Source organism: Acanthisitta chloris, unplaced genomic scaffold, assembly GCF_000695815.1.
Source record: "Acanthisitta chloris isolate BGI_N310 unplaced genomic scaffold, ASM69581v1 scaffold13417, whole genome shotgun sequence".
Classification (NCBI taxonomy): domain Eukaryota; kingdom Metazoa; phylum Chordata; class Aves; order Passeriformes; family Acanthisittidae; genus Acanthisitta; species Acanthisitta chloris.
In genome coordinates, this window is record NW_008684424.1 from 29,864 (window position 1) to 48,956 (window position 19,093).

A 19,093-nucleotide genomic window follows, 5' to 3' on the forward strand; every position below is an offset into this window, starting at 1 on the left:
CCAGCAGCAACCAAGAACCATGCAGCCACTCACACACTCCCCTCCCTACAGAACAGGGGAGAGAATCAGAAGGGTAAAAGCTAGAAAATCTCATGGGGTGAGAAGTTTAACAGAGAAGACAAAAGCTGCACACACAAGCAAAGCAAAACAAGGAATTAATTCACTGCTTCCCATGGGCAGAAAGTGTTCAGCATCTCCAGGAGAGCAGGGACCATCACACAGAACAGTTACTTGGAAAGACAAATGGATTCATTCCAAATGTTCTCCCTTCCTCCTTCTTCCTCTCACTTTATATACTGAGCATGATGTGCTATGGTATGGAATATCCCTTTGGTCAGTTTGGGTCACCTGTCCCAGCTGTGTCTCCTCCCACTCTCCCATTCACCCCCAATTCCTTGCCAGTGTGGCAGTGTGGGAAGCAGCAAAGGCCTTGGCTCTGTGTGAGCTCTGCTCAGCAACAACAAAAACATCTCTGCATTATCAGCCCTGTGTTCAGCACAAATCCTAAACATAGCCCCATAGTAGCCACTGTGAAGAAAGTTAACTCCACTTCAGCCCAAACCAGCACACATGCTTACCTATAAGAAGATATTTTTTGCTGCCCTTAGGACTTGTCTTTATTGTGTTTTAGGCCAGAAGAAAGAAGGTTAGCATTTGTTTTGCAGTTTCATATAGTTGGGGTGTTTTAACAGTCTTTGGAGTGAAATCAGACATATGTCTATAAAATATTGCTTGCCCTGAAACAGGACTGCTTGAACTATATTGCACCTGTTCAAAAGCTACATGCCTACATTTCACTTCATGCCCTTGAAGCCTTTAAATCACTATATTAGCCCCTCAAATTGTAAACAAAAAGTTAGTTTCCTAGTTGCTATAGTAGAAGAGAAAAAAGATGCTAGTTTTAAATAACCTGTGCCTTGGACTATTTTATTTATATTGCAAATTGTAAGTGACAGAGAAATTAGGGTTAAATATTCCCCCAGGAAAGCAGCTTGACCAATGTTGATCATCCTGTTAAATAGAGGGAATTTAATTTAGCAGAAGAAACAATAGGTTCCTTGTGGTTTATCTCATTAAGGTGATTTCTGTAATTCCAGTAGTGATTCCCATGTCTTTAAACATGATAACAGACAAAAAGACACAGTTGCATTGGGATGGTAAGGGACTTAAAAACTGAGGGGCTTAAAAATTTCTGATTCTGTCATGAAATATACATTGCTAAATTTGTTTAATTTGGCCTTAGTTTATTCCTCAATGAGATAATCCCACAGTCTCCCTTCATCTGAAGTATGTCCCTTGGATTTCTTTAAAACCCTTGTATCTCTCTGGGTACCTTCTGTTGCACCACCTCAAAAGCTTCTACATGCACTTAACATTCAGGGGCCCTAATTTTCTTCTCCCTTATACCTGTTTTTCATCCATTAACTTTAATGGGATTGCACCTGACTCGCTCCAGGAAAACCAGACTGAAAAAGTCAGTCTTATAATGTCCCAAGTCATAGTCAATACTCAAAAAGTGATTGTTCTACGACTGTTTTTTGCAGAAATAAATCTATTTCCCCTGGCTCCACCTTACAAGACAGCACTGCTGCTGTAAGACCCAACAGACAGAAAGATTCAGAGCATGACACAATCTCTCTTTAACATTTAAACTGAAATGCTGTTCAGGAAACTACATGACTAATTTTTCAATAGTTACAGCTATAGATATTTTTCCCAGTTCAGCTTTTTGCTCTTAAAGAAACAAATCAGACTTTAATTTTCTGACTTTTCTCCTCTATACATTGAAAAAATTCTTAGGATACATTTTGGCAAAACTGAAGCCTATACATTGAAAAATGCTTAGGATACATTTTGGCAAAACTGAAGGAAATATCTTAAGAAAAAAAGTATGTGAAGCCAGAAAGAATAGAGATTTGCCATGATGTTTTCCCACTGATGTTTGTTATTCATATACAACAAAAAAAAGTCAACCTTTATCTGTGTTATGGAAGCAGCAATATAGGTGCTGGAAAACAATATTTCCTAGCATAAGCAGAAGGCAGTGATATAGCCAGAAGCATCATTAATATTTCCTAGCATAAACATAAGGCAGTGATATAGCCAGAAGCATCATAAAGTAACAGAATTTTGTCCACCTAAATTATTTTTTCACAAATCAAACTCAGGATTCCTATCAAGTTAAAAATCTTACTGCCCATATTTTGAAGTGTCTCCTCTGTTTCATCCTGTTGCTACCTGTACCCTTCATTGTTTACAAGGACACAACTCTCATCTTAGTGTTTTTCAACTCTCCCCCCTGTGTGTTGCATGTATGAAGTTTCTACACTGGGATTACAAAGGAAAATCAGTAAAAGAATATAAGCTTCATTCCTTGCCTTGACTGTAGTGTAGAGCCTGCCAAAACTAGGGTTGAACTTTTCTGGATGTTCAACTAATTTAAAATTTAACTTGGTTGTGAACCAGACAGGAATCTTTCCTTTTTTTTCTTTTTAAGAAAACTCTGTTCTAAAGACAAGAACAGACTAATCTCACTGAGCAGTTGCAAAGAACTCGGGAGCTTCCAGTCCCTAAATGACCTGCTAAACGACTACTCCCAGGAAAGAGGCTGTTAGCAGAAGAGCCAACTGCTCTTAGTTCTGAGGTCAGGAACCTTCAATTTTCAGCAACATCTTCCCTACAGAGAACATACCAGGAATCTCTGCAATCTGGCACAATGTGGCATATGCTGTTTAGAACCAACATTTTTTTCAGGGATACAGAAAATATAAATCTACCTCTCCTCTGGTCTCCTGAGAGGGAAGTCAAGTCTTATGAGGTACTTCTGGATATGTAGAAATTGAAAGGTCTTTTATCTCAAAATTATCCATGAAAGGAGGTATAATGTCACTATGACTTAACTTCATTGATGAAGTAAAAGAAACTCCAGGAGATAAATCCACTCCTGACAATGGCATATGTATGGAAAAGATTTTGAAGTAGTGAAGTTTGGTGTATATTGGCTCCTCTGACACAGAATTGGAAACTCTGATAGCAGGCAAGGCATTGTGTGTGTGCCTTACAGCCAGAGTAATGCCACAGCAGGACACATAAGCTGTGCTTTCTGTCTTGGGCCAAATATGATCACTGAAATCCTACAGGGTCAGCTGGAGCTCTAACTCAGTGACCTTAAGAATTGCACAATGCTCATTTCAGCTAGTGTAGATGATACAGCCTTTACCATGGCATACATGGCACAATTCTTATTCCTTCTTGCCCTTTCAAACCCTGTTAGATGAAGACATTTGCTCATGCATAAAGAACTAAATCACTGGAGCAGACAATTGATTTGAACCCAGTTATTTTGCAATTCACCTGGAAAATAACCAAATGTATGACTATAGGTACAAGGACTATAGGACTACCAACAGATGTAGACAGCATCTATCTGTTTTCATTTGTTTTGGTCCCAAGCCTGTGTCATTCATGGGCCCAGAATTCTACCTTTCAGGTGGCTGTGAGGGAAGACAAATTTCCTATGACTGGCTCTAGCTAGAGTATAGAGCAAAGAGCTCAGCTGGGGTATATGATCCACCCAGGGGAAAACAGCAGGCAGATATATCTCTGTCTGATGAGGCTAATCCACTACAAGATTTCTTGTGTGCTGCCTCCCAGCTCCAATTCCATTTTACCTTTTTACACATAGACATAAAGCTCCAGAATGGCTCAGTGGAAATCTTCATGATCTGCAAGCAACATGCCTTAAAAAATACCACAAGAAGCTCAGTGCATTCTTTGGCACTGTGACTGACCTAACCTACTTATCAATGACACTCCTAACAATTAATGGCTTGCATCAGTGACAACCCTGGGGGCTGGTCATACACACAGTGCCTGTACTCACAGTTTTCACAGCGACTCCCTGTATAGCCAGCCAGACAGGCACATTTGTAGGTGCTGCTTTTGTCTAGAATGCATGTTCCATCATGAAGACATGGAGATGAAGAACAAGCTGTAAAAGAAAAGCAAGAATGTTCATGGTCTCTCATAGGATGGAGAACCTACCTGTTTTTCCTCATGGTGGTTGTGTCTTGGGGTAAATGACATATTCTAGTTAAAAGTTAGGAAGACACAGTAAAGGGCTTAATGAATGTCAAAAAATCTTCTGCTCTTCTTACTTACTAGAGGAAAGATCTAATAGAGATGAGAAGTTCTTTTCCCAGCATTCATTACTTTTGCCATTTTCCTTTTACTGTAGTCAAGTGGTGAGAAAGGTTTGTGGAAGAAAAATAATTTACACTATGCTCAAATAATGCTTAGAGCTTAGCCTAAATTAAAGAAGTTTAATAGCAACCTACATTTCTCCTGCCATTCTTCCCAGAGGTTAGGGATGAGTTCAGGGATCCATGGTTCTGGCTGGTTTTTCAGGTGTCAGATCTTGACATTCTAGAATGTGAGAGTGGCTTTGCCCCTGGGGAGAACTTTTAGTGTCAGATCTTGACATTCTAGATTGTGGCAGTGGCTTTGCCCCTGGGGAGAACTTTTTCAGTTCTGGGTTCAAAAAAATGTGAATCGTCATGATGACTCTAAACCTGCTGGGGAAGCTCTTGCATACAACAAATCCAGCAGTGATACACAGCAAACTGTATATACTAGCATAAATTAATATCAGAATCTGTAACTGTGCATTTAATATCAGCAAATTCCACTGTGTAATAACACACACACACTTTTTTTTTAATGCCTGATCTATGGGGATTGGAGTGAGTAGGACTGCTGTGGTTTAACCCCAGCTGGCAACTGAGTACCATGCAGCCACTCACTCACCCCACTGCCTCTGGTGAGGAGGAGAATTGAGGAAGAAAAAGTAAACCTCATGGGCTGAGATAAGAAGAGTTTAATAACTGAAAAAAAATAAGATATAATAATAATAATGGTAATAGTAGTAATAATTATATTGAAAGGGAGAAAGATGGAGAAATAACACCTGAGAAGAAAAATGTGTGCATAACATAGCTGCTCACCACTCTCTGCCTAAAGTCCAGTTGGGTCCCAGCCAACTCCCCACAGTTTATACCCTATGTCTTACTCTATGGTATAGAACATCCCTTTGACCAGTGTGGGTAAGCTGTGCTGGCTGGGAAAATGAAAAGTCTTTGATTTAAAGTAAGCACTACTTAGCAATAACTAAAATATTAGCATGTTGCCATACAAAATCCAAAGCATAGCACTGTACCAGCTCTTAAGAAGATGATTAATTTTATCCCAGCTGAAACCAGGACAAGAACATAAATTTATCTCAAAAATAAAATTTAAATAAAAACATTTCCATTATTTCCCAAATTGAGTGTGGGTTTTAGCAGACAAAAAGTAGAGCCAAAATCTCAAGATTTAGATCGAGTTTCAGATTCAAGTAACTCCAACACCTGAGGAGTTCAGGATCTGATGCCCTGCTTCGAGACCATCTTAACAAAACAAGACTCTGCAGCAAAGTTCACATCTGGATCTGTACCAGAAGTTGAGTTTAGTTTCAGCTCACATTGACTACAAACATATTCCTTAATATCTGAAAGAATTGCCTAATCATGCTTGATAACTCACACATTAAACTTTGATATTGTAATTGCTAGAAAGGTCAGCATTCTAATTCCTTTACAGATCATCTTTCTCCTTCCATACTATATACACTGATTATTTTGGTTACAACAGAAATACTTGTATCACCTGTTGAGTGTTCAGCCACAAACAACCCATGCTGAGGGTCCTATGGTGAGGTTGTGTACTATTACTTTTAAGCATTCACTCTGCTGCAGTCCACAATCAGCAGTTTTCCTTGCAGAGACTTCACTTGAAGCAGAATCATAGAATCATACAATAGTTTGGGTTGGAAGAGACCAGTAAAGGTCATCTGGTCCAACTCCTGGCAATGAACAGGAACATCTTCACCTAGACCATGTTGTTCAGAGCCCTGATCAGCCTAACTTTGAATGTTTCCAGGGATGGGACATCCACTGAACAGTCCACCCATCAAATCCATCGCTCTCCAATTTATAGAGAAGGATATTGTGGTCATGTCAAAGGGCCTTACAGAAGTCCAGAGAGATGATTTCTGTAGCCCTTCCCTTGTCCACTGATGTAGTCACTTCACTGTAGAAAGCCACTAGGTGGGTCAGGCAGGATTTGCTCTTGGGGAAGTTGTGCTGGCTGTCTCAAATCAATTCCCTATCCTCCATAGCACAATTTCTAGGAGGATCTGTTCCATAATCTTCCCATGCAAAGAGATGAGGTTGACACATTGGTAGCTCCCAGGATTCCCATTTCTAGACCTGTTAAAAATGGGTGCAATATTTCTCCTTTTCCAGTCACCTGGGATTGCCATGACTTTTCAGACATCATGGAACGTGGCCTGGCAACTACATCAGTCAATTTTCCCAGGATGCTGAGATGGATGTCGTCAGGTCCCATAGACTTACGGTATGTTCAGGATCCTCTGGTGGTCACGACCCTGATCTTCTCTTTTGGTGGGAGGGACGTTGCTCCCCTGGTCCCTGCCTGGTGATCCATCTGCTTGAGAGGTATGGGAAGAGCAGTTGCCAGTGATGACTGAGTTCAATGTGACAGGTTCTGACCCTCCCTGCAGCCAGAGCTGGAGCTGCAACTTTTTGTAGGAGGTCTGCCTAGGTTGTCAACTCCTTTCAGGTGAGTGCAGGGGACATAGCTCCCTGCTGAGTGGATACCATGACTGTGCTGCCCCTGAGAGGGTGCTGACCACCAGCTGGGTTCACTTCTGCAGCTACAGTGGGACCTTGCCCTCCCTGCAAGCCATGGGCACCCAGTCTGCTGGTGCTCCCAAGGCTGCTCATGCTCCCTGGGTTACTCTATACAGGCATGGTAGGGTATAGAGGGCCAGTTCTTCTGGCAACTTGCAGTTCTCAGCACCTCTCATGAGAGCTGCTTGGGCATCTCCCACCTCAGAAGAAGCTCCCATCTGCCAGGATGTGTCGCTCCACCACCATATGGACCAGCCTCAGAGCAGCTTCTCTCGGAGAAGTTTTTTATACCCAGATGGCATGAGACAAGAAATATGTAGATGCTACAAATGGATTTCTCTGGAGGTTTCATGTGGTGATGTAACAGCAATTCATACATGGCTGGGCAATGAATATCTTCCAGGTCTCATTGAAAACTGAGGCCCGACTTAAGACTAATTAAGAGTTAAGAGGAAATATATATGTGGCAATTGTACTGCATCCAACTAATGTAAAATATCACTGAGAAAGGGAAGGAGAAGCAAAAGAGTGTGTACAGACTGATATTTTGTAGTCACTGGTTTGAAGGCAATGAACTTTCAGCTTTGTCTTTGCCCCAGTCTTGTCTTATGATTCTGTAAAAGTCTGTCAAGTGAACGAGTGTCAGATACTGTCTATTCTGTAGAAGTATGTCAAGTGAACGAGTGTCAGATACTGTCCTTAAAAATGCCTGATGCTCAAGAGTGCTAATTTCCTGGTTTAAGCCAAACAACAGGGGACAGTACTACAAAAGGTTAAAGCCACTATGTTGTGTCAAAGATCACTAGCTTGGGGGTACAGAAAGTAAAGTGTTACTGAAAGTCAGTAACAGGCTTTTATCTAACTGTATCCAGCATATGTCTAATCCTCAGGAGACCCTAATGGCTCTCCATCTGGCTCCCCACCCTTCTCATCTGAATTCTGTTGAGTGAATTCTAGTCACTCTTCCCAGTTACTGGTTCCCATTTCACACTTGGCATGGGATGGGACCTAGCATCTGCCTCCGGACAAGGCAGCACAGCAGGTTGTGTAGTTTTATCCTTTAATAACTGCATACACAGTGATCTTTCCTAAAGGAGAAATACGTTTTGCAGCTCATTTTGTATCAATGAAAACCTTTCTGGTGGTTGAACAAGTGACCTCTGTGCAGTCAGTGCCTCTGTTTCAGCAAGTTATGATTTCTAAGCCAATACAGGACTCACAGAAAGTGAAGACAGAAAGAGAAGGAATTCACTTTTGACAGCACAAGGTGCTTCTTCACTCCATTCCATTACACCATTAAGGTGCTGGGGAAGCTGGGGCTGTTCAGCCTGGCAGAAGAGAAGGTTGTGTGGAGATTTCATAGCAGCCTTTCAGCATCTGAAGGGGTTCCAGGGAAGCTGGAGAGGGACTCTTTGTTAGGAAGTGCACTGATAGGACAAGGGGTAATGGGTACAAATTGAAGGAGGGGAAATTTAGGCTAGATATTAGGATTTTTTTTTCCCTGTGAGGGTGGTGAGACACTGTCCCAGGTTGCCCAGGGAGGCTGTGGCTGCCCCAACCCTGGCAGTGTTCAAGGCCAGGCTGGATGAGCCTTGAGCAACCTGCTCTGGTGGGAGGTGTCCCTGCCCAGGGCAGGGGGTTGGGACTAGGTGATCTATAAGGTCCATTCCAACCCCCAAATTCTATGATTCTTTGGTATTTCAGATTGCCTCCATGGCCTGGTCCACACCCTGTAAGCACAAGTGCTGCTGCTGCTCTCACCTGCAGCATAGGGAATTGCTCTTGTAAGCCCTGTGAAATCTGTTCTGGGGACCTTGGCTTTTCCACACTGCTGTGCACAGAGGGATATTTAAGGGGAAATGCTTCAGTTTGCAATGTGCTGCCAGAGCTTTCGATCCTGCACTGCCCTTGCTTTCAATTCATTGCTGCCCCATGCACACTGTATTCTTCCCTTAAATGGTCCTGCTGGCCAGGTTAATGCTTCACATAAAAAGACACTGGGAGTATTTGAAAAGCCTTTCACTGCAGCTACACATTAGACCAGAACAGCCTCATAATAAAGTGCACAATAAGACCTCCTCACAAACTCTAAGAAGCTCTTTACAACGTGCTCTATGTGGATTACCACACTTGCAGCCTCACAGCCTCAGAATAATTACCACTAAAAATGGGGCGGAAATAAAGTGCTCAACAATATTCCAATACCAAGTGTTCCCTGCTGGGCAGAGAAAACAGAATCAATTCAGCTTGCACCATATGGAAAATGTTAGCTCCCTGAGTGTAGGCAGCCCTTATGCAACCTAGCCCACGCCACACTCATTTGTTCTGTATCACCTCTGCTGCTGTAAGCCCAGGCAAGCTATCAACAGCTAACTGCTCCTGCTATGCTACTAGCAGGTACTAAAGGTCACATTTGAAGAAAAGAGCAGGCTAAGGAATGGCAGAGGTGCTGCATCCAGGAGTATGCACGTTTCAGATTGCTAGTTACACCTCTGGTCATTGTTAAGAGCAGATCCACTGTAGGTTTGAGGATTTATATAAGGGTTATATAAACTGGCTAAATTTCCTGAGCCAGATATATCCTGGATGACCTGATGAAATGTGGGTCACCAGGGTGTGCAGGAGGCAAGTTATGGTGAGTCACAGATCCTGCAGGGTTTATCTATGGCAAAGCAGCACAGTCTGATTAGCCTTCTGTGCCAGGAGCATTGTGGATAGATGTGACCAAAATTCCTTACACAGCTAAACAAGGAAGATCCAGGCAGAGCATAGAGGCTGCTGCAATGCAATGGCAAAATGAGGAGCCACCTACACTTTCAATGCTATTTTCTAGCTGTGGAAAGCAATGTAGAGGACTCAAGCAGCAAGTGGTAACAAACCCAGTTATTCTGGAGCTCTGCTTCTGTCATTCAGAACACTGAGATCATCATAGAGTGGGAAATGCCTCTTAGTTTTGGGATTCTTTTTCTTTCCTCAAAGAAAATAATCTGTCCTTTGTATGCAGTTTGGGGTTGTTTTTTTAAAGCCTTAACAGCACATGAGCCAACACAAGAGTTCTGTCAGGGCACTTCCACTGGGCTAATGATGAGGCTTTACATCAGGCTTTTGCTAATTGAGACAGTGACTCTGCTCTTTCATACAGCATGGAACAATTCTGCCATTGCAGATACACATGCTCCTTCCCCTATTTCCTTCTGTGCTCTTACTTCTCTGATTCAAACAGAAAAGTCCCAGAAAACAGCAGTTTTTCTCTGCTGGCTGATGTGCTTGTTCTTCACACAAGTAGAAGAAATTCAGTCTTTTTTAGAAAAGCCTCAATTCACATGCCATCTGACAGCTTTTGAGTCTTCCCCACACTGACTTTATGTAAGTTGCTGTTGGCAACACAGCATGAAAGTTTTTAATGAAGCAAAACAGGGAGAGAGATTAGTGAAATTGAATTAATGAGAATGAGTGGCATGTTCCACTTTTGGATGATTTTACCTGTAATTTCTTCAAAGACAGCATGAAATCCATCAAAGTTCTTGGATCCATCAGACTGGAAGAGGACATGGAGTGAAGACCCAGTGCTTCGGATCGGAGGTGGCCTCTCATTCCCACAGAACTTCTTTATTATTCGACTGTCCAAATTGTCCCCATCACGGACCTCCACATAGTCATACTGGCACATGTAGTCAAACTCCAGGCTCAGCATGGAAAATCTTGGGGAACAAGGACACCCAGTCAGACTGCATACCTGTGCACCCTGAATATGGTTTATTTGGATGGTTAGTTATGTTAGTACCTACCCACCTCAATTAATCCAAAAGTTCCTAATCACATGAAGTCCCCCTCACTTCCTGTCAAATTTTGCATCATGACCCTTGGAAGACAACTCAGCTCTGTGCTGTTACTCCATGAGGATATTTAAGCAGCAGAACAGTGAAGATAAAATTGAAGTCGTACAGTCTGATCACATGCATCAGGTTCCTAACCACAATAACAGAACCATAGAATCATAGAATTTTAGAGGTGGGAATGGACCTTACAGATCATCTAGTCCCAACCCCCTGCCCTGGGCAGGGACACCTCCCACCAGAGCAGGTTGCTCAAGGCTCATCCAACCTGGCCTTGAACACTGCCAGGGTTGGGGCAGCCACAGCCTCCCTGGGCAACCTGGGACAGTGTCTCACCACCCTCACAGGAAAAAAACCTTTTCCTAATATCTAGCCTACATTTCCCCTCCTTCAATTGGAACCCATTACCCCTTGTCCAATCACTGCAGTTCCCAACAGAGCTCCTCTCTGGCTTCCCTTGTAGCCCCTTCAGATACTGGAAGGCTACTATGAGGTCTCCACACAGTCTTCTCTTCTCCAGGCTGAACAGCCCCAACTCCCTCAGCCTGTGCTCATAGGGGAGATGCTCCAGTCCTCTTAGCAACTTCGTGGCCTCCTCTGGACTTGCTCCAACAGTTCCATGTCCTTCATATGTCAGAACTTTCATCTGGGATCAGACACTGTATGGAACATATTTCTATAGTAGCTGTTTGCTAAAAATTGTTCTATTTTCCCTAAATAATGTTCTAAGTACTGAAAGCAATAGTGTCAAAGACCAAGATTCAAAATCCATTTACATGATGATACTCAGAAGTTAGCAATTAGAGGTACAAGGAAAGCTTGGGGGATGTAACAGAAGCAGAAACAGGCAGAGAAATGGAATCAAAATACAATAGCAAGTTTTGTATTAGAAAGCAAAAAAGATAGTAAATCCCTGATGTCTGGCACTTGTCCTTCTTTTGAGAGCAGAAATAAGGCACAGGAGTTAGTGCAGAAGAAAAATATTTCAAGCTTTTCCTCACAATGTCTGTCTTTCCTAGCTTCAATCCAGCCACTGCGCGAGGCTTTTGTTCATTAACAGCCATGCTATATGCTGCTACTTGAATTCAGTTGGGCACAGAGCCAAAGCATCCCTCCAGAACATGAAGGAGAAACAGAAGGAGAAACACCAAGAGCCCCTGGAGAACGCTCAATAGCCAAGATGCTGTGCTCAGCCTTAGTACAGCAGGAAAATGAGAAGATATGTGCCTGGGAGAGACCATGCTACTGACTGTTCTTCAGGATATTTATAAGTGAATCTTGAGTGCTCAGTCTTCCTGAGAACTCCTAGCACTGCAGATGTGTATTTAGAATTAGGCTAAATCTCCTACGTTGCCTATTCCAGTGTGGGTCAGGTGATTTGCAAAGAATCATAGAATCATCAAGGTTGGAAGAGACCTCTAAGATCATCAAGTCCAACCATTAACCTGTCACTGCTGTAACCCCTAAACCCTAAACCATATCCTCCAGCACCAGATTCAGATACCTCTTAAACACCACCAGGGATGATGATTCCACCACCTCCCTGGGCAATCTAAAGACTACATTTTCATACCAAAGAGGTGAGACAAATTTTGGATCTGTTGCTGAATCTCACAGTATGAAGGGCAATAGAGTTCTGGAGCTTACTTCCTTCTCTTTTAGTCTTGGGACTCAGCCCTCCATGTTAAAGAGGATCCCATGTTATTTGAAAGGACCTTTCTTTGACAACTCTTTGACTGAAGAGGCCTCTTCACTTGGTTACCTTAGTTCAGGTTGTATGGTTGGTCTTAGAGCATCAGGAGTACACTACATACAGAGAAATGACTGAGCAGTTGTGAGAAGCTACACCAATGCAGCAGAGCCCCTCATATTTTTAAGTCATCTGATGGAATGTAAGAAAATAAAATACATCTGCTTTAAATATGCATTAGAGAGTAATTAATTCAACTTAGCTTTGCATAAAATGCATGAGTTGAATTCTGTTTCTGTCGGGTTTGTCAGAGACATCCTTACAGATATCAGGTTATACACTACATCTTCAAAACATTCTTTCACTGGTGAAACACACCCCAGGGATCTACCCTTATGGAAGTCATAGAGCAATGCAAATTAACCCATTCATCCTTGTCACACTTATCAGGCTACAGTTTATCCTGACTCAGTCCTAAAAATATGTACTGGTGGTATATGAACTGGTACATTTCTGATTAAAATTAAGTATGTGTGTAAGCACAGAAGGAAAGTTTCTGGAATGTCCAGCATGTAATGGGAGCAGGATTATTTATAGATGTAGAGGCAAGCTGTGTCTAGCAAATGTGTCCCTGAACAGAGAATATCAAGACATAATCACACAGAGTGAAAGGATATAATGAAAAAATCATACACAGAATATTGCTTTTAATTGTTTGCTTTCTCTGCTTTAAAAAAAGAATGAAAACAGAGTGGGAAAATGTGAAAGGCATAGGGGTCTTGATTTACATTCTGTTTAACTTAGCCTAGAAACAGATACACTGTACTCACAACATGGGATCCCATGATTAAGACTCAGAATTGGCAGGTCAGGAAAACTGCCAAAGCATTTAAAAACCTCTTGGCTATGGCCCAACTGACAGGACCTTTTACAGACCATGAGGTCTATGGCTGTTTAAATCACAGGTACAGGCAATGTAATGAGCCTCAGTTCCCTCACCAGTGAAACTCTAACTATATCATAACTCTCTTGGATATTATAAAACTAAGCATGCTAATTTTGTGCCACAGGTCATCAGATACAATATGGAATGCAAAGTATCATCTTGTTTTCATCAGTGTCAGCAGTGTGAACACATTCACCAACCCCTCTGAGGAAAGCTTCTAGCCAAAGGAAATATTTAAAACTGCATTTCTGCTGAGACACTAAAGAAAACGATGGAAAGTTGTGAGCTACTTCTACTGTGGCATGACATCCCTGACATGGCTCAGGCTCAGGGAGCTACAACCCAAAGCAAAACAAGGCTGGAAAAAAAAGAAAGCAGAGAAAACAAACTACCCCCACAATATGGGCACCATTTATCAAAACAGCTCTGCTAAGCCAACCCCCAAAGGACTGCGTAGTGCAGCTTAAAGCAAGGGAAGATTTATCTGTGCTCCTGAGAGTGTTACTTTTCCTGCCCTATGTAAGCAAAGACAACCACTTTGTTAGCCTTCTGTATCACAGTCCCCATCTCTGCCCTTGCAAGCCATCAGGGTGGCAGCACACAGGATTTGTGCACAGAGAGAATGAAGAAAGGAGTTCTTTTGTTAGCAGTTGTGCTGATTCAGCACAGTGTTGGCTGTGCAGTACAGCTCTAAGCAGTTACCACCCACAGAGGGGATCAGCATGTTTATACGAAGTGAAGGACAGGATTCAACATAGATGGCAGACCCAAGAGGAAAACTGTGGTAGCTGGCTTAGTTGTACCTACCCTTCTGTGTAGGAGTGGCCTAAAGGAGAATTCTTAGGCTAAATGTACCAGTTTTCCACTGTATCTAACTGCTGAAGTACCTCAATGGCCAGCTTAGAGGTGGCCCACCTTGAAAACCTCAGCTGACTCAGAAGATGCTACTGGGTTACCTCATGTGATGTCCTCCTGTTCTGTGTTTGCCCTGAAGGTTTCCTCCATGCTTCCTCCAGGACTTGTGGGGTGGCAGGGTTAAGTGTGAACATTCAGGAGAGTTTCTGATCTTTCATTCCCTAGAAGTGTCCTCTGCTTGGATTTTTAGGCACTCAGACATCAAGCTCATCATCAGGCTAGGCAAAGGAGTTCAGGCTTCTCCAATGCCTCCAATGGAGATGTTTGCTAGGTCAGACTTTCCACTTGGAGAATTTCACAGTTGGAATGTTACATTATGTCACATTGATATCCTTGAGGACATACGTAATATTGTGTTTGGTTAGTTGTAGGAAGGATGTGGATTTTTAGGCACTCAGACATCAAGCTCATCATCAGGCTAGGCAAAGGAGTTCAGGCTTCTCCAATGCCTCCAATGGAGATGTTTGCTAGGTCAGACTTTCCACTTGGAGAATTTCACAGTTGGAATGTTACATTATGTCACATTGATATCCTTGAGGACATACGTAATATTGTGTTTGGTTAGTTGTAGGAAGGATGGACATGGGGAGAAAGAGAAAGGCTCTCTCTGCAGAATGCCCCTCATGTTAAAGTTTTGCATCTTCTGGCAACAGCAAAGGTAAACAGAGTGAATTGTACATCTCATGTGACATTAACACTTTCCTAGGACACAATGTGGGTGATCTTCAGAGTGATGGAGGTGTGATTTCTCAAGAGAGTTGGTACTTCTGTTAACTTTGCAGCACTCCCCATTGCTCTGCCTTGTAAACAGATCAGAGTCTCCTTAGTGTAGCCACAGCAAGTACTGCTGTTCGATCTAGTGTCCTGTATTAAAATAGCTTTTCCTCTCTTTCTTGTACCTTGTGGCTAATGCCACCTGGCTGTGAACTCTGTACCCAGAGATGGGTCCATTCACTGGTGACATGAATGCACAGGATCCATTTCCACTCACACAGCCACCCCTGTAGCAGTGAAGACAGGGTGACACCTGTACCTCCTGAAGCACTTTTTCAGCCTTACAATTGACAAAGCCTTGTTCAGAAATGTCAGACATATCATAGAATCATAGAACCATAGAATCAACAGGGTTGGAAGAGACCTCAAAGATCATCGAGTCCAACCCTATTGTCGTTACTAGACCATGGCACTAAGTGCCACATCCAGTCTCAGCTTGAAAACCTCCAGGGATGGTTCCTTGGGCAGCACATTCCAATGCCTGATTACTCCTTCCATAAAAAATTTCTTCCTAATATCCAACCTAAACCTCCCCTGGCAGAGCTTGAGTCTGTTCTGTGCCTGAGCTTGTGCTGTGCAATATGTCACCAATGACATATTTTAAAAACATAGTAGGTACAGCTCATACATGCTGAGACTGATGCGAAGTTATCAGTCATGGAAGCACAAAACTCCTCCCTGAGCTTGTGCTGTGCAATATGTCACCAATGACATATTTTAAAAACATAGTAGGTACAGCTCATACATGCTGAGACTGATGCGAAGTTATCAGTCATGGAAGCACAAAACTCCTCCTTTGCTGAGACTGATGCGACGCTGTCAGTCATGGAAGCACAAAACTCCTCCTCACAGCATTGCTCCTGTGTCTCCTACACAATGTTATCCAGGCAATAATTGCAGCTGCTCATAACTGCACAATAGGCTCACATTTGCAAGTCTGAAAAAAGCACATTAGTGTGGGACTGCCACAAGCTCTTCTTTTCTATTGAACTGATTTGTCTTCCTCTTACCAAGTCTCTTTTCAAACATATAGGAACATGTTTAAACTGTTTAAACATATTTAAACTGTTTGTCTGTCTAGCATAGTTCTTACAACAGAGCTCCAAAGCTGGTGAAATATTGATGTGAAGAGTTTAGCTACTGTTTTTATTGTATTAGCTAGTGGGTTTGAATACCATTCCCTGCCATGCCTCCTGCTGCATGTGTGAGCACCCCGTTACACACAGGGGAGAACAGCATTAATTACCCCAACAAGAGGCTCTCCTGCACTAGGCAGGATACCCAATCAAGAACTGGGAGCTTGAGTGAGTAGGGGTGAGTTAACAGGTCTAAGCATACACAGGTCAGAAGAATGAGTTTCAAGAGAACCATTCTTGTCTTCCAGGCATAGGAATGGTAAAAGGAATAACAGGCTGGTAGAAGACAGGGCTAGTAAAACAAGCAAAAGGAAAATAAGAGAGGAAAAATGTGAGCTAAATGCAAGTCAGGTCCCATGGGCAACTCTTTCCTTGCATGAGACATCATATTAAAATGTTTCTACAGCTTTTGTTCAAAGAATGTCTTTGTTCAGCCTGGCACAGTCTTCAGAAAATATTTAGTGCTTTGGTGTCAAAGTCTTGAAAAGACCTCTAAAGAGATAGATTGTGCCCAGTGTCTGAGAAACTCTCCTTAGCATCCAGCTGTCCTAAATGGGAATTCAAAGCACAGCACTGATGATTTGTACAGTGGCTGCCCATCACAAGCCAGACCAGGGGAAAGAACTGAGGTATTAAATGCAAAGTGGTAGCTATACCTTCACTGCTCCAGGGCTTACAGTACTTGACCATCATTGACTCTTGGTTATTCACATCCCTCAATGTCCACATGAAATCAGTACAGGCTAAAAATCAGTACGACCTACCTTAGTTCAATGTTAAATCCAGCTTGAACATGGATAGTCCATTCACACCGTGCGTTCAGTGGGTAACCCTCCAGCAAAATGTGACCTCTAGAAGCCCGAAGTACCTGCCCACACCCTGTGGAGCAAAAGAAGAACAAAAATCTCTGTGAGGGACCTGCAAGAGGCATTTGAAGAAAATGCACATAGAAACAACACCAGAATGAGAAGACAGGATGGCTTAGGAAGGTACACACTTTACTACTATAAAACAATGACACAGCCACACAATGTTGTAAAGAGTTATGACTATATTGGAGTATTTTCTATGCCAAGAAACTCTTAAGTTGCTCCTCCCTGGTTTGCAATGCAGCCCCATGAAACTATTTCTTACAGTTTTTGCCCTGCTGGTAATCAGCCTGGTTGACAGTCCAGCTCAGAGCCACGTCGACCTGTGTAATTATTGAAGCTGAGGAAGTTGGTGGGAAAGTGCCAAAACTACAGTGAACACCTGAATTAGTTCAAGTGAAAGAATGAGAGATGGAGATCTTGCATCTAATGTCATAGTTTCCAGTCCTTCACAAGGAAACTCTGGCAGGAAAAACAGCTGATGTGTTCCTAGAGGAGACATGTTTGTCCTCAGGATTCACCACATCATCCTTACATGTTAATGCCAGCACACTAATGAATATATAGAACCATCATAGCTCCTCTACAATGACTCAGTGTAACACATACATAATATACAGTCCCTATCCCTTCTCTCAGGTTCATTCCTATCCTTCCTCTACTCCTGGCCTGCTGTGTCTATATTGCTCTCAGCTTTTCACCATACTGTGAAATGTACTTCAGTGCCCAGCATCAACAGAATAAGATGAAGTACTCCAGTCTAAGAAAACCATCAGAGGGAAAACAATGAGCTGAACAAACAGCAGACAAGGTCATACACCAAGGAAGCAATATCTTTTCATAGCTATCCTGCAGCTGTCCCTAGGCAGCTGTCCAGGGATACTTGTCCTAGTTCCTCATCTAGAGTGCTGAACATTTTTAGCCCAGAGAGTTCTCTCACCTTTGGTAACCTCTCCCTTTCCCCACCTATAAAATATGACAAATGGTTATTTTCCTCTGTGGAAGAAGAAAAGTTGTTCAGTGATTTTTGCAGAGAGTACTGTGATCTCTCCATGCAAGTGCTAGCAAAATTCCAAGTTAAATCATTACACACTAAACAGAGCTAATTTCTCAGTTTCTGCTTTCCTGACTATATCTTTCCAAGTGGAGCCTTCCTCGTGGCTACATCCCCTGGTAAACCTTCTGTTGTTTTGTTGGGATATGAGCCTGTATCCATAAGACAGAAATTGCAATTCAGTCTAACAGCATCACTGAATCAGGGGACTCTGATAGGCTGCACAACACAGATGAGAGTAAGAAAAAAGTCAAATGACACAGAAGACCTCCACTGCAATTCTCTCACTTCTTTTTACCTCTCTAATCCAACAGAAAGCCCTGCTGTTTCCATCTGTTTCCTAAACTTTTAACCAGTAACGAGGATGAATGTTTCCTACTGAAATAATGGGTTTTAACACTCAACTCTAGGTCCTTCCTTCCTTGGGGAAAAAAGGGTGACAGTGACCTGATTCGGTGAAGTACCAAGCATCTGCTGTTCCCATCAATCATAGTGTCTGGAAATCAATCCTTCTGCATCTGGTCTATGGGGAAACATGAAACTGCAGGTCAATTACTCCTCTTTCTTCTTAAGAAAGTGTTACTCAAATGAAATAGCCTTTGTTAATTTACCCTGGGTTACCCTTAATTAAGCAGGACCCAAGGAAACAGAAATCCTGCTCAGAAGAGTTCCTCAAAAGTGTTTCATCCTCTGTGGCTTGTTTAGTTCCCTCTGTAAAAGGCAAGGATTAATGGCTGTGCCCAGCAACCACATTAGGATTCAGCAAGTAGAGCAGGATCTGCTGTGGTGCACATGATAATGCTCCTTCCCACAGCAAGAAACAGGCCCTTGTGCTGCTGTTGGCTCCTGCCTCAAAAACAACCTGAGACAAAGCTGCTAGAAATCTTCAGAGGGTTTGACAGGGGGCTTGGACCACCTCAAAGAAAGTTTCCCTTTCGTCCTGAAGGGCTTTTGAGTTTTCGATGCCTTTAACAAAGGAAGGCCAAAGAACTGGTGCAAAGAGATACTTGTATGCGTGGCATACTAAACACCCTTCTCTGTTTGCCATGGTACAGCCTGAACTCTCTGAACACTGGCGCCAAGGAAGTAGGTTTGGCCAGCAAAGCAGGTGGTCCAGAGACTAA

At 42.6% G+C, this 19,093-nt stretch overlaps 1 protein-coding gene across 1 annotated transcript in view; it reads right to left on the reverse strand.

Annotated features, from left to right (window-relative positions):
• PAMR1 (peptidase domain containing associated with muscle regeneration 1) overlaps positions 1 to 16,925 on the reverse strand; it is a gene marked incomplete at its 5' end in the record, with an annotated part of 43,015 nt that extends 26,090 nt beyond the window's left edge. Inside the window, 3 exons of the mRNA XM_009079338.1 lie at positions 3,884 to 3,991; positions 10,233 to 10,450; positions 16,811 to 16,925. Of these exons, the coding sequence (XP_009077586.1) occupies positions 3,884 to 3,991; positions 10,233 to 10,450; positions 16,811 to 16,925 (441 nt within the window). The remainder of the gene's footprint in view (positions 1 to 3,883; positions 3,992 to 10,232; positions 10,451 to 16,810) is intronic.
• Positions 16,926 to 19,093: the final 2,168 nt, after the last annotated feature.